General features: G+C 37.7%; 1 protein-coding gene across 1 annotated transcript in view; it reads right to left on the bottom strand.

Moving 5' to 3' along the window:
• NECTIN3 (nectin cell adhesion molecule 3) overlaps nucleotides 1-16,101 on the bottom strand; it is a gene marked incomplete at both ends in the record, with an annotated part of 34,175 nt that overhangs the window by 3,022 nt on the left and 15,052 nt on the right. Inside the window, 3 exons of the mRNA XM_080612681.1 lie at nucleotides 4,918-5,069; nucleotides 7,499-7,638; nucleotides 9,636-9,814. Of these exons, the coding sequence (XP_080468807.1) occupies nucleotides 4,918-5,069; nucleotides 7,499-7,638; nucleotides 9,636-9,814 (471 nt within the window). The remainder of the gene's footprint in view (nucleotides 1-4,917; nucleotides 5,070-7,498; nucleotides 7,639-9,635; nucleotides 9,815-16,101) is intronic.

The raw sequence follows: 16,101 nt of genomic DNA, 5'->3' as shown, positions 1-16,101 counted from the left end.
AGAGTTCCTTACCTCTACTCCACAACATTTTGCTTGCAAATCACATCTCAATTATTAGCTCCAAATTATGGAAATGCCACTCTGGTTTGTTCAACAAACTGTTTAATTATAACATTTCACATCATCACCAATACCTGAATTCTGAATGTTCAGCACAAAATATTAAGCACATCATTTTGATATTGTTTCAAACGGCACTTGGCTCAAAAACATCAGTTTCCAACTGTTTTCTTCAGCTTTTTTCTTATGATGCAGTGCTTAACAGCTGTCATATTTTCACTAACATAGGTTTGTGTTGCTGCACTAACCAGAGCAACATTCTGAAGTACCCATGCAGGCCAAGGAGACAAAAGTGGCAGAACTGCTGAAAAAATCTGATTTTAGGTTGAAAGCTTCTTGATTTCCATTTCTGTCCCTTACCATGTTCTAGGACATGTTCAAATCCTTATTACATATACCCTGTAGAGCAATGATGAGAACAAGTGAAGACCCACAAAAACTTTTATCTACTATTACATGGCTACCAACTTTATTGAAATAGGAATAGGAGACATAACTAAAGAAAGCAAAGACCTATTTTCTGGTATGAAAGACTAAACCCACCAGTTCCCTCCATACATAAAAAGATGACAAGTTTTCCTAGTTTGTTACAAAGCTCTTGATGGTTTTCTACCAAGGAAAGCAAGATCTGTTCTTTACTTCACATGAAACTCTAATTTCTTCTCAAACAAAGCAGTTAAGTAACAGAAGGAAAACTTCAACTTAAAAACTTACTTAAGGAAAATTTCTTTTACACTCTTCCAATGAAAGTCAGTACCAACTTTCAACAGCTTCAGTCTGGTGTTTTCAAGTTTACCTTAAATGACTATTTCAGTACCCTTTTCCCAGTTCTTGCAATACAAACAGCTTGTCATGGGCAGGTGAGTTTCTACAATTAAGTTTAATAGAGAAATCTGACCACATGAAACATCTCTTGTCCCCAAACACTACATCTATCCACCTCAATCCCCCTGCAGTACATCCTCATTCACATGTCCAGGACCCATCTTGGCTTCCATGGGAATCCAAAGCCAACAAGAAGCCATGTGTTAGAAAGACAAATGGGCAAGGAGATGGATGGATCATCCTTAGAACCACACCATTAGCTCCAAAATTTTAGGTTAAGTCCTGTTTTTGTACCAAGAAGCACACACCATTGTAAAAATTATCTACACAACACAGTATTTTTAAACTACAAGCCAGTTTTGATTTAGCTTGCTAGGAATTATTTCAGGGATAAGGCGACCAGCTCTGTAATAAGGAAGAAAAATACTGGCACACACCTCCTTTGGTTCAAATCTGTCAGAAAGCATTATAGAACCAAAAGTTTGGAAGGGAAGGCACATTGGCAAGTTACATATTAATACAGTCAAAGTCTATCATGGCTTTTGAAACCATACAAACTCTAATTCTTCCAATTTTAACAAACAAAACGAAGCCACACAATTTAAGATCCAGACTTCAACCCCCACATCCCTTCCTCTGCCTTCTACAATACAAGGACGGACTATCAATTACATATAACCTGAAAGTGAGTTGGCTTAGCACAGATGACAAGATTTCTCTCTTTGCAGTTCTTATTTTAGTAAGTGAAAAGCATCCGCCTGCATATGCATTACATGTAGATATGTCCTTGTGTAAACATAGCTCTACTTCTTAACCTGCTGTTATTGCTAAATTTCTCTTAGATGCTACGTAGATGCTTGATAACTCTACATAGCTGTGCATTATAAAAACAATCCTTTCAAACCATCACTGAACTAGTAAGAAGTATCTGTGCCTTAAAGCCAGTATTAAAAAAACTCTCTAACTTTGAACACCATTTTAGTATTTCCCTATTCCTGCAAGGACATATCATCTCCTGTAAATAACAGCAAGTGAGTGTACCATTTAGTCCCTGTCATCTACTTGTATTTCCCTATTCTGCTTGAAGAATATTACCTGCAAACAGAACTTATTAAAAATACACCTTTTTTTCCCCAACAACGCATATTAGGACCTAAAGCATTTTTTGCTCAGCTGAACACTGAAATCTTACAACAGTTTAACGTCGTAGTTACTTTTTTCTAGCAGTTAAAAAGCTTTACAAGTACCAGCACCATGACTGTTCAGAAAAATTAGCTTCATGAATCCTTTTTGACAGCTTCATAGTTAAAAGTTGGAAGACAGTGTGATCATACACACTTGTCTGCTAATTTCCAAGTTTGGCTTTATGTTTCTGCCAGGTTTTACACAGTGGAAAATAGCTAAGATAGAAATATAATCTAATTAAACGACTGTTCTATAGGACAGCACTGCCATGTTCACCATTACTACATATCTGATCAGTTAAGTAAAATGATAAGTTGGTAAACAAAGACATAAAATAACTATTTTAGTCCTATTTTCTGTACTCCTGGTATCAGTCTCTCTGTTTCCTATGTTAGTTATCATAAATATGGTTATTATTTATGATGGACATTCTTGCTATTCTGCAGTCACTTACCCATCGTACATAAATTTAAGGTCATTTCAGTTAAAGAACTAGTCACACTGAAAAGTTATTCTCAATAAAACTTGCTTAATGTTGATATATGAAATAATGCAGGTATTACACTTTACAACTGCCTTACCTCTTTCATTTTAATCAACTTAATCACAGTGCTTTTAATCATTTTGGTATTACCCTTTCTAAGCTACCTAGAGCACAGAGCTGGATGCTTCCCTTGACATTAACCTGACGTGCACGACTCGTCTGAGCAGCTGTAGATATACAGCATCAGATTTACTGTAAGCTGCCTAAAAACCACCTGTGTTTTTCATAGCTATTGATCACACCACACATTTCAAGATTAATTTTAGTGTAACTTCATTTTAATGTCAGCTAAAGTAATTGTTTTTGCTGGTGTCCACAATTTTTTGAAGCAGGATCCTATATAATCTCTACCCAGCTGGGGTTCAGTTCTGGCACTCAATAAAAACAGCTGAGTTTTGCTATTATAGCAAAACAGAGTTGCTGAACAACTGAAAAGCAGCACACAAACAGTATCCACCAGTCCACACCAAAGACCAACTACTGCAGCTTAACTATTTCTGCAGTAAGTTATGTTGCATTTGCCACAGAACATAAGCCATCACCAGAGCTCAACTAGCATGTACGTCTGTTCTGCTTTTTGAAGAACTTAATTCATTTTGGGAAGCATGATATATGATTCCACTGTTAATCCATTTAAGTCTGTTAGTCACTAACATAACTCAAATGATAGCCTTGTATTATCATGCATGACAATCCTAAAACTTGAGTTACATGCTTTTCTAACAGCAGATAATATACACAGAACTGACAACTGGAGAAGTGGTGGACTTGAAAAACATTCCCCCTCCTCGTATTAGGATAGTTGGGATAGCGCTGAGAACACAGCTATAGTGTTACTTTCTGAATAAGTGTATTTAAATGTTACATTCCAGGAAACCTTTTGACTTATTTCATGATGATATTGTATTTATTTATTTTTCTTGATAATTCTTACTACATGACAGCCTTTTTGATTGTTCTGTGACTGTTACACAGCCATGAATTCTCCATAAATGAAGCATTAGAACCAAGCATCAAAAAGCAACTTCTTGCAGAAGTGACTTCTGTATTCATTTGCAGCACACGAAACAGTCTTAATAGCAGGAATTTTACATGGTTTGTTACAAATAATTCCACGGTCTCAAACTATTTAGGAGTTCCCAGTTAACTAGCTCATTAACTAGTCAGTTAATTAGAACTGATGAGTTATCCACAAAGGCTTGCAGTGTAGTCATGTCAGTCTCACTGAAATGCCATCTTCTGTTTCTGAACATGCAAAAAACCTATCAAATATGAATTCTGACAGATATGGCTTCAGACATCCTGACCTTTCAGTTTCAGTCTTAAGTCTTCCTTTTCATTTCAACTCTTAAGTGTTCATATCTAGCTTTAAGCTCTTACAAAGAAGTCATACATTTGTATCCTGTGACTGGCTAACACATACTCTAGCAATTCACATCATGGAATAAGTGATGTCAAGAACTTCAAGAGCAGCAGCACCATACAGCAGAAGGAAATTTTACTTTTCATGGTTTTTATCCTCCTTAAGAAATGATAATATAATAGCACTTACTGATCAAGCTAGGTATTAGCTAATTTAGCTAACCCATTATGAAATCCAGAGAGCTACTTCACACTTGGGCAGCACTATTCAAATATATCCTAAGACATGTGCTCTTTCACAAAGAAGGTGTCACAGTAAAACATTAATTACACTGTGTTAACAGACATGAAGATGTTTTCCAGCAGCAGTGGTGCTAAACAGACACACAGATTTGCCATTTTACACTAAGTAAATCAGCAAGCCATCTGCATGAGATATTTTATGATTAAATATAGATATCTGCATCCCAAGAAAAGCAGACAATGAGTAAGTGGAGTACGATACACACATTGAGAAAACAGCCATAATAAATAAAAATTAATCAAATAACCTCCTTAGTGCAGAGCCTCTTTTTCTAACTGTAGCTGTTCCCCTCCCACTACCATCTGTGCTTTCAAAACAGACAAGTTCCTGTTTATTCAGGTCAGTATGCATTGCCAAACACAGGAAAAAAAACCCACAAAGTTCACATACCAAAAGAAAGTAGTAATCTTAGAAACACTATGGGAACTACCTCAACCTTCAGGATTTCCACTGTTATGTTGCTGTTACGGAAGAGTCAGTTTAATCCCAAGCTGTATTGTATCTCAAATCCGTCTTTTCAATAGCTTTTCATGCAATTTAAAGGTGTAAATATTTTATACATCAACTGGCTCTTCAGTTAGCTATTTCAACCACTGGCCAAAAAAATTCCAAGTCTTCGCTGGAAAGTAAGACTTACCTAATATGTAGATGGTCTTCTGATCACTTCTTTGACCAAGGGCATTAGTCACCTTACAGATGTAAGTCCCAGTGTAGTTGTAAGTCAAAGGGCTGCTGAACTGCAGAGTATTGTTAACAGTTAGCAATCCCTCAGGCCATTGTCCATCCAACCTAAAACAGAACAGTTATATTCAGTCATAAAGACTCTCATTTGAAAGTTTAACTAGTTTAAAATATTTGCAATAGCATAGAGAGTCAATTTTTCACTCTGCTCCAGCAGTCAGTGGCCTTTCATTGGATATTCTCAGTGTCCACCTGAACACACAGCATTACATGTGTGCCAAATCCTTTCAATGTCAAATCTGCTGATAGCACCAAAGCTACAAAGTCTACAAATGAACACTACTACAGTTAAGAAAACAGTACCTGGAAGGAACTTGAATGGACAACCCAACTCAAGCTCTAGAAGTAACAGTCAAACTAAGCAGCACTTAGACTGTGCTGTCAATTATATGTCTGCTCTTTTGCATTCAGTTTAGCTTTCACAATGAATATGCAGGGAGAACTGTTCCTCATGTAGACATTAGATGTGCCAACCAGGAATGAGGCCCTGCTGGGGCTCATTGTGACTTGCTACTCACAAGTTAAGAAAACTTGCTTTGTAGTATCTGGGCGAGTGATAACCCTGACTATGGTGATCGCAATGCTGTGGAGTTCGGGATATGGCTGGACAGTACCAAGATGAAGATTTTAGCAGATCTAACTTCAGCTCACTCAGATTTCAAAAGGGAGCGGGGGGTCCTGGTAGGCAGAAAGCTCAATATGAGTGAACAAGGAGACACATGGAAAAGATAATGGGTACTACTGGGCACATTCCAGTTGGACACAAGGGGAACATTTTTCACAGTGAGAAGATCCAACCACTGGAACAGTCTCCCTAAGGAAACAGGGGTTTCCCCCAGGTTAGATACTTTAAAGATTCAGCTAGACAGGGTGCTGGGTAATGTTGTCTAGACTGTGTTTTTGCAAAAAAGAGATAGAGGTTAGACCAGATGACTCTTGAGGTACCCTTCCAGCCTGGAATTCCACAACCATTCTACAACTTCTGTCAGTGTATGCTTAATTTACAGGACAGTGACTAGGATTTCTAAGCCTAAATTGAAGCAGTTCCTTCCCTCTCAACCTGCCTTTTCTCAAACCCCATAATTTCTCACCTAAATTCCATCAGTGAAACCAAATTTGGTCATATATTTGCTGCTCGGTCATATATTCGGGGAAACAACTGTCGGAGGGGGGGGAAGTCTAATTTTCCTTTAGCATTCTGCACCTGGTTGCAGTAACAACTATGTTAACAGAGAAAGGGGATGAGCTAAGGCATTGGAACTATTATAACAGAACAGACGATTGTCCATTAAACACCTGTGTAATTTCATGCCACTGCATCCCATTTTGCTTTTATTTAATTATCTATTAACAGCTAAGAATTATTGTGTGTAGAGATCTCTCATCACATGGATTTTGAGCTAAGGACAGAATGGGCATGGCAGCCTACTGTAGCACATAGGTAAAGCTTCCTAAACCAACTTGAGCACAGCCACATCCTTCTGACTAGAGTTAGCTGCAACTGATTTAAGATTTCAAAGGCTGCTTTTACCATGGAGTCAGTTGTTTTGTTTTCCTGTGAAATGACCATTAAGCAATCCCATATTTATCAATACAATGTTTTTAAACCATATTATGACTACTGTTCCTAAATGCTAAATTGAGAAGGTAGAGAAATGAATTAGAGCTTCATATCAGTAAATACTCCTGTGATTTTATCAACAGAAACACTGCAACATAGCTTAACTGTCCTTAGGAAAGCTATTTCCTGTGTTTCTACATGCAACAAATCAATTTAAAATAGCTGGGCTTATTTGATTTTTTTCTTCCTCATAGGACAGATTCTGATCTAAGCTTGCTTTTATTGTCTTCCTCTGTCTCTTGCCCAAATTACATCCATGGCTGCAGAAGCAAAGCAGTAAATTTAAGAATAGGACCCACCCAATCCATATGTTCACGAAATGCAGCTCTTATTTAAGTTACTTTCTTAAACTTCGCTTCCATCACTAAGCAAAGCAATGCATTTATCTGCCTTGGTAACTGCTTGAGCAGCTTTGAAAGACATGACAATACTATAATTCAGTAAGCAGTATTTGCCATCTCAACTGCAATTTCCTAATTTTTAAATGTAGATACAAAAAGTCTGTTGAAGTGTTTACAAACTACTTGAATACTTAAAAGGAATTAATAATAGTTGGATTTCTACTAGATCTATTGGGTGTTGCACTCTATACTGCAAGATGAACAGTTTAATCTATTTTATTTAGTAACTACAGAAGATTTTATCCTGACAGCAACGACAGTGTTCGGGCTTGTGTACTCACAATATATCCACTCACCCATATTCATACATACACATCTTGCACCCTTTTAAAATGCTGGATAACACCACGACAACCCAACACAAGTCAGATAGTTCTTGTTTTCAAAACAGGTGTTTAAGCTGAAAGATTATACCACTACAATCATGTGCCAAGCCCCTTGTTAAAAATATTTACCTGGTCCACATAAATTCCATAGGTAATGGATTTGCATCAGCATTACATCTGAGCTGAACATTCTCTCTTCCAATGAACCAGTTTCCATCATAGCCAGTTACTGTAACTTCTGGGGCATCTGACAAAATAAAAGGTTTAACCTATCAACAATCACAATGTTTTCGTTAAACATGAACTGCATTATGATCAGCTCAATGGAGCAGAAGATGGCTTCTGTTTTGGTCACTATGCTTGCTGGGAAGTACTTCGGTCGGGGCTTTCTTTTGTGGTGGTGTCGGGGGTTTTTTTGATGTTGCTGGTCATTTGGGGTTTTTTTTAGTTTGTTTTTTTAACCTGAAAGCCAACAACAAAATGCCAACACTGTTCCCAACTCCAGTACAATATGCAGCAGTGGAACAGATAGGGAACAGTCAATAGTTTTAATCTGTGCAACTGTCCGACTGTGTTTTGCGTGAACATACAGCACTTAGGCAAAGTGAGAGGACTTCAGAAGAATCAGTTTAATGTGGGTTTTGTTTGGACATGAGGAGTGGTAATTTAGAGCTACTGCTCCCTAACAAGATGCAGCAAAGGATCAGAGTCAGCATTTTGAGAAGCCAGGTAATTAGGAAATCAAAGAGTTCAGAGATGGCACTTAAAAAGGTTAACAGTTACCCACTAGCATCATAATGTAGAATTATGTTATGGCTCTAAAAAGCAAGGAAGCCACTTTCAATAAGCCTGCGAGACCCAGCTGAAATATTCCATGACCCAGAACCCAGAGAACAGAACTATCAGCGTGATTTGGTATAATCCCCTATGTACAGATAGAGTAGCTGTAAAAACTGTAAGGATAAGGGAGGGACTGAAGGAAGACAACAGAACCAAGACTCTGCTTCTTGCTGCTCTGCTGCTGACCATACACTTCTGTCAAAAGCTCTGAAACATGCCTTAGCACTCAGTTCAGATAAAAGTAAGTTTAAAACCAACTTGCCCCTCGTTTCAAATATGGAAGTTGATTCTCTTACACAGTCTGAGACAATAGGGGAACAATCAACCTTTGCTTCTGTTTCTGTATCAATGGCACTTCAATCTACAACTTCATTTCAACACTGAAAACTCAATCAGCACTACTCACTATTTTATGCCCGAATAAGTGATTCTTGAACAAACAGAAAAAACCCAAACCCACATGATATTCTAGTCAAACCAAAAGCACAAAGTTAATTCTTTTCCAGCCACTACGTTTCTTCTAATTGCAATGACAGACTTCTGTGAGTTAAGGACTTAAAAGCAGCACACAGCTGAGACCAGATACCAAGAAGGAAGAATTTGTAAATAGGTCACTTTGGTCACATACACATTGCCTAACAAAAACCAGATCAATGGCTTAAAGCTTAAATATCTTAACTGGTTTTAGCTAAGCAGCATTGTAAGCCACTTAACTTTGTATTCATGTGTTTTAAAGCCACAGATTGGTTAAACAAGTCCGGTACAGGTTTGAATTACATAAGCAATCTGAAGCTGAACAACAAGTGTTAGGACATTATATATTATGTTCTTGTTTCCTTATGCTAATTAGAGTGGAAAAACCTTAGCAATTTGAAAATAACTTACTGATCCCCATAAGACCTACTCTCAACTTATCTCAAACATCAATCTTCATTAGTGCTGCTCAAACCATAAGGCATTATGAGCAGTTTACAGATAAATTAGTTTGTTGTTTTTTCTGTAACCTTTTCAATGTTAAACTAAACTGTGAATTCTGTTTACCCTTCAGCCAATATCCAAAACAAACAGTTGAAACAAGGGTATTCCAGCTTTGTGCCTCTATTTTTAACTCGTTTCTTTTTTTAATAGACACCCTAGGTTTCTATTCCTACCTGATCTACCTCTTATCACCTGCTTTCCTACACAGCTTAACTTTCCTCTTTCTTTCCTTATACTAACTGCTACTCTTCTTCTGTGGAAGGCATATAGCAATCAAGAGGGTGGTTACAGGATATATACCAAGCAGTAATTACCTTAGAAAATACTCACATTGTATGTCCAACACTTGCGGGTATCTTATCTCCTTTTCCAAAGCAGGATGCCTCACAACACAAGTTATCCGTCTTCCTCTTGCAAATCGTGTAGGGACAATCATGTACTGACTTACGACTGTCACCGTTTCGTTTGGAAACAAAGTAGAGCTGGATTCCATTTCACCAAGACCTCCTTCCCAGTCAATCTCTGCAGCAGGTTTCCCAGTGGCTGCTGTACAAGTGGCTGCTACTGTCCTATTTGCACCATCTATTAGAGGGTTTGGTCCTTTCGTTAGGCTCACAACAGGTTCAACTAGGAAAGGGAAAAACAGTAAGTTGAAACAAGACTCCACATCTTGGATAAAACTAATCCATTTGCAAAAGTCCACTCTAATCAGATATCCTAGAAATAAGATTATGTCATATACCAGAGATAACTCTACAAAGCTTTGGCCTTCTGATACAGTTCACCTTTGTCCACATTAAAGTTTCATGCTGCTCATTCTCTACAGTTAATGCAGTGACAGCATTACACTTCAAGTATTAATCTATGCTACTAGGTTTGTGCCATTTCAAAGTTAAAACACTAAGTTAAGTAACACCTGACATTAAGAATTTAAGCTCCTGTTGTTCAGAACAATATAAATTGATTCCATGCTGAAAAGGACATTTAACCTCTACCGAAGTTTTATATATACACATATATATATAAAATCAAGTAAGTACAAATAAAAATACAGATTAGACATAAATCATAGAATTTGTATGGTTTTGATATACAAATAATTTTTTCTATATATACATATAATCCTGTCTATATATATATATATATATACATATTTTGCAAATGAATCCCTACAGAAGCAAGAAATTTTAACTTAATACTATGTCCAAGACTCAAGAGAAGGATCTGACCTCCCTGTGAATCCATTGCTCACCCTTGTAAATTCTGGGGGCTTAGAGAACACAATTACTTCTAAAATGAAGTTGGATTCCTGATGTACAATTCTGCTGTTGAGAGCCATGGAATGAAAAGCTTGTTTAAATTGAGATTTCTCCTTAAATAAGAAATCTGTTCCAGCCCTGTGCAAGCCTAAGTCAGAAATACCCTGTGGTGCTCCAGATACAAACCAAGGATGGCCCATTTCTGTAATCAGTATTAGAAGATAGTTGCTCCCCAGTAGCATACCAGCCTATTACATGACCCTTGCCTTTCAATCTAATAAGGCTGAGTCCTCTGAAGTGAAATCATCACCATAAACTACATTGCTTTAGAGTACACCTCAGTTGAGCCCTCACCAATAACAAATCAGATTACTCTTCCAACTTCCGTGGCTTTCAGTATCATAGAAGGAGAAATGTAGTTCATAGATTTTCTCCAAGAAGCTGAAATCTTGAAATGCAGTAGAGTTTCCAATACCTGGGAAGATAATTCAACTACCTATACTTTCAGGAGGTAAATGGGTAACAAATATTTTCAGCTTGAGTGAATTCAGTGCCTGAATCAGGTTTTGGTTGTTTTCTGCTCAGTCTCTGAACATTGCTCACATCTGAGTAAAGTCGTTTATTATTTGCTCACTAAAAGGAAAGGCAACTGCTAAATGGATAACCTTATAAAAGTCAGTGTTTTCTGTTCTATGCCTGGAAGTGCTTAAAGAATATACCTCATTACCAAACTGAAGGTTGGTTGCGCAGATCCTGAGGGTGGATTATTTTCTGCTTTGTTTCCCTGAACCCCTACTCCCTGTGATTTGATAGTGACCTTACCATAAACACACCAACAGCAGGGTTTTCCTACAAAGTTCTACATTTACTCTTCTAGATCGAAAACATCTCTAACAGAGCTTCTTTCAATATTTTATCCCCTGCTAGCAACAACTAAACCTTTCTGCAATGAACTTCAATAATTAATCTGATGTACATAACCCATTCTAACAATTGAAAAAAGCCTTTAAAACCTACTGTGAAGAATTTGATACTACATAGCTTAGCAATCTGACTCACAATTTATCTTCCCTGATTAAATATAAACATTACTGCCTTGTTCCCCTCAAATCACTACTAACCTTTTCAATAGCCTCTGCAGTATTAGAGATACAGAAGTAAGCACACAAATTCATGCTGTCTTACAAGCATAATGATACCATTTTTGCTATATCTCCCCCTCCCAAGACTTACATCACAGTGAAATCAGTTAAAAATAGCAGCTACCACTACCTTTTCAAGCCAGAACTTATAAACCCAAATCACTTCAGCTGGAAATAAAGTCTCATTTATCTTATTCCTTTAATTAAAAACTAACAAGCAAAAAACCCCAATGGAAGTTTACTATTCCAGATTTTTTCCTCTACCCCTTTGTGAAGGGACACATAAGCCAGCAAGTCTTCACTAAGGTTGAGATACATTCAGACCCAAAGCAGAGCACCAGGTATGCTGCTTCACTTACCATATTTGAAGACATGCTCTCTTAAAAGCATTAAATAACAGCAGCCTGAGAACAGAATATAAACTCATTTAAAAGCCTAATTTTTCCCTAGATAATTTCCTTCTGAAAATTTACTTAACTATTAGGAAAAAAGCCTACTTTGCTTTCTCAAGTGGCATCAGAAATTTGTGAGATTGGCCCCTTTCAGTTCATTGTGTAATTCTTAGTTTTATACTTGTTAGAAAGACGCAAAACTGAACTATTCAGAACTACTCCCTTTCATAATTAACTTATTCCCAGTCCAATGTGTTTTGGTGCTTCAGTTGTTTTATACTTCAGAAATGGCTGGACTTCTGCTGTCACATTCCCATAAATCACGATTCTTAGACTATGCACCCACTATAAGATAACCAAATAGCCACATACTACAAAGAGGAAATCAACTGCTCAGTGCCACTTAGTCCCAGCTACTGAAGCAAACCTAGCAAAACCCCAGGTACTCATTTCTACCATCTAGCTGTTTCACTCATCAATTAATATAAATACCTAATGAATGAATCCCCTAATTACAAGGAGCCACCGGCATCTCACCTCTAACAATGGAAAAGTTATACCTTTTCAACTTGGAAAAAAGGTTACCCAAAGAATGGGGTTTGAAGGTTTGGTGGCTTTTTGTGGATTTTTGGCTGGCCTTTCTTTTTTTCTCCCCCAAATTGTAACTTAAGTTGTTGTACAGACCTCCCTAGATCACAGTGATGGTGGTAGGGGACACATGATCAAGTCTGAGAAAGCGTTAAAGAACCTGCTTCACCAGTAGAAACATTATGCTCCATTCTGGTCAAATGGCAAAGATGGTGGGAACAATGCTTAGTTTGAGAGAGGAAGCCCTTCAGTCCCGCAAAGATTCAAAATCAGAAGGGTCCTGCTTCCACAATATAAGAAATCAAGGACAGTGCTGAGTTCCCCCACCCCCTTTAAATAATCACAGTAGATAAACTGTGTCCATTCAGTCTGTTTATGTCAAAGCGTCACTACACATGGGTCATCCTATCCATATATCTTATTATAGCATGAATAATACTTGAGTTACAAGCAGTAGATGTACAGCTACTTAGGAAGCCTCAACTAATTTGCACATCTGTGCTAGCTCTTTTACTGATTCATGGCCACTATACCTAATTTAACCCTACTTACTCTAGATTCACCTTACCTTCACACAGACAGATATCTCTTGTTGCTCAAGTCCTTGTACTTCTTTATAGAAAAAGAAAATAACAAAGCATCCATAAAAACAAGAGCCTTAAACCCTTTTGCTTTAAGTTTCCAGGCCTCAAAGTTTCTCTGTGGTTTTAAATACTTCGTAAGCCTTTTTCAACTGCCTGTTAGTTTTAGAAGTGATTTTCTTCTGCCATTGTGCACAGGAGGTCTGGATGAAACTGGCAGGATTACAACACAAACAGTATTATTTCCACTTACCATTAAATTCACTAATTCCTTGGCAACAGCATGACACTGGGAATTGTCAGTCCCTTCCACATCACAACTGACATTTACTTGACTAACTTCTTTCCAAAACAGTATTTCTACTTTGTTTCTTTTCCCCCCTCTAAACCTGCAGCCTTATGTTTCTGCATACCTTCTCCAGCCCACTAATTAATGCTTTATTATGGACTTGGGTTTGCTTCTTTTCTTTTATTAAGATCAGTCAGTTCACTAATTTATCTACTTGATATCTTGGCCCAAAGTATTATATTGCACATAAAAGTGTACATTTAATCAACTAGCATTTTTTAACCACCATTACTTGATGAGAACTGCGTGTATGTTTTTTCTACACTGACTTGCACGTTTAATTCTTTGTTGTAAGACTTTCTCCATTAGTGTGTCTAAGATCTATTCATGGTGACAGACCTACACCTTTGACATTCTTATCTGTGTAGCTTGTTCTTCACTTGTAGCACTGCTAAGACTTAGTCTGCAGAAGAAAGAGGTCTACTTTATCAATACTCTAAGAAATCTAGCTTAGCAACACAGTGAAGTCAAACTGAACCAAGCCTTTGAAACACTCATGGAAAGCTCTCAAACTAGTGACATTAAAGTTACATTAGCTCTGCAAGCCACTCTGTCACACACCATCACTTCTGCCTTCAAACACCATTTTGGCCAGTTGAGCATCTTGAGAAACAGCTTGACATAAAATTCTATGTGATTTTTTGCCCTCATTTAACAAGGTAAGTTTGAAGAGCCAAGTTTTCAAGAAGATCAATACATTTGTTGATCAGAAAAGGTTTTTCGCATTTTAATTGTCTTAACCTCTTTAACAGTGCTTTTTTTTAAGAAAACATGAAGCACTACACAAAGCAATCTGAGTGAGCAAAGTCATCAAACTTGGGTGCTTAAGTAGCATAAGACAGAAGTCCTAAATACGGTCTTAAGCAATCAGGGTACTGGGGCAAAAACACACTTATTATTCCGTAGTCATTTTTTTTCCCCTTCATTTGTCTTCAGTGTCTCTGCCTGAAAGTGTGCAAGCGTAATTAAGGTGTCTACTACACACAGGAAGGAAATGAAGTCTTTGCTAAATAGGAACTGGGACTAGGAAAAAAGGCAATGCTGCTTGGGCTGGAAACAGTTTCAGACCTAAGACATGAACTTCCCTTCTCTCACTTAAGGAAGAGTTTTTTAGAACAGTGGGAGAAAGCAGTCAGAATAGAGTTGATTTTATGTTAGACCAGATTTTAAGTTTTGTTTGGAGCTATTCCATGCTTTTAGACTGCTGAGCTTGGGACTGCTGAGCTCAGGCCAGAACAGCTCAAAAATTACTCAGTTACATGCATATTCTGACAACCATTCCTTCCCCAGTACTTTTACTGTGTAAGTCTACATGTCAGTGTAGCAAAAAGTTTTCAGAAGGACAAAACATGTGCTGCCAAGGCCACTAAACATAGTTAAGTCCAACAGTGGGTTGGCTACCCAGCTACACAGGCAAGCCAATTAGTCAGTATGATGACAAGGCATCTTTGCAAGTAGCAGTTGGGTTTTACAACTCAGAGGTTGAGATACCAAGGCACTGAGAGGCTTACAGCTATCAGCAACCATCTACATCAATGATGAGAAAACATCTATGACCAGGACCACCATATGCATGAGATACTACTTCGCATATTCAAACTGCAACTTCTGTTAATACTTATCTTAAACTACTTGTGGTCCTTCAACTTTTTCAAATGTAGAGTAACACACAGGCCATACACTTGTTTCCCAAATTCCTCCTCAGGCTCTCCATAAGCCTACAATTTAAAGGGCAAAATGGACACAACAACTAATGTGGTCTGAAAAAAAACCATCGAAGAAATAGGAACTGACTAGAAGAGATGAGAGAAAGCAGTAAAAACCTCCCACTATATGTTGATAAAGCACAGCAGCAGAAACCTGAAGTCAGAAGATTACTACAACAGCCTCAGACACAGCCATTTGTAGCACAGACAGAAGACATGGAAAAGAGAGCCATAAGGATACATGGTTAGTAGATCACAGAATTTCTTGGGTCAGGTTACTTGTTTCAAATTGGATTAAGCCACTTGCTTTGATGCATTTATTTTGCCCCACCTTGTGGTGAAAACCAGTTCATGTACTGTGCTGTACCCATCTGGTTAATCTCACAGTGTTCTAGTACTGTGGAAATCAGAGATCTACGACCAAGAAGGTACTAAAAAGCACACTACTTTACAAAAATAGACTTGCTGAGGACTATGTCAGCTGTAGAAAATATCACCTGACTACTAGTGTTTATACTGCAAGTAACTTACTCTATTATAAGAAGGTATAATACTGCAAGGAGAGGGAGAATCATTAATACACTTTCAAGTTTCAGACACAGTAATCATTTTACCTCATACTGCACTACCACCAAAGCCTACCTGTGCTTCAGTACTAGTCCTTTATGATAGCGATGCTGAATCCTCAACAAGATGGACAAAAGTACTTTATGTGACAAACTGAGTTATACAAGCTTCACATCATGACAAAACACAACCAGCAAAGGGCTTAAACTGCCTCTTTATTCCCACAACTGCCAACAGTAGTCTAGACAGTTTTGCTTTACATTTACGCTCTGCAAAGAACAGTTTACATCACCAGCCCCAAGCAGCTACATAAGCTTATCATATTAGCAA

This window comes from Psittacula echo (assembly GCF_963264785.1).
Source record: "Psittacula echo genome assembly, chromosome: 3".
NCBI lineage: Eukaryota > Metazoa > Chordata > Aves > Psittaciformes > Psittacidae > Psittacula > Psittacula echo.
This window is presented reverse-complemented; position numbering and strand designations above follow the sequence as displayed.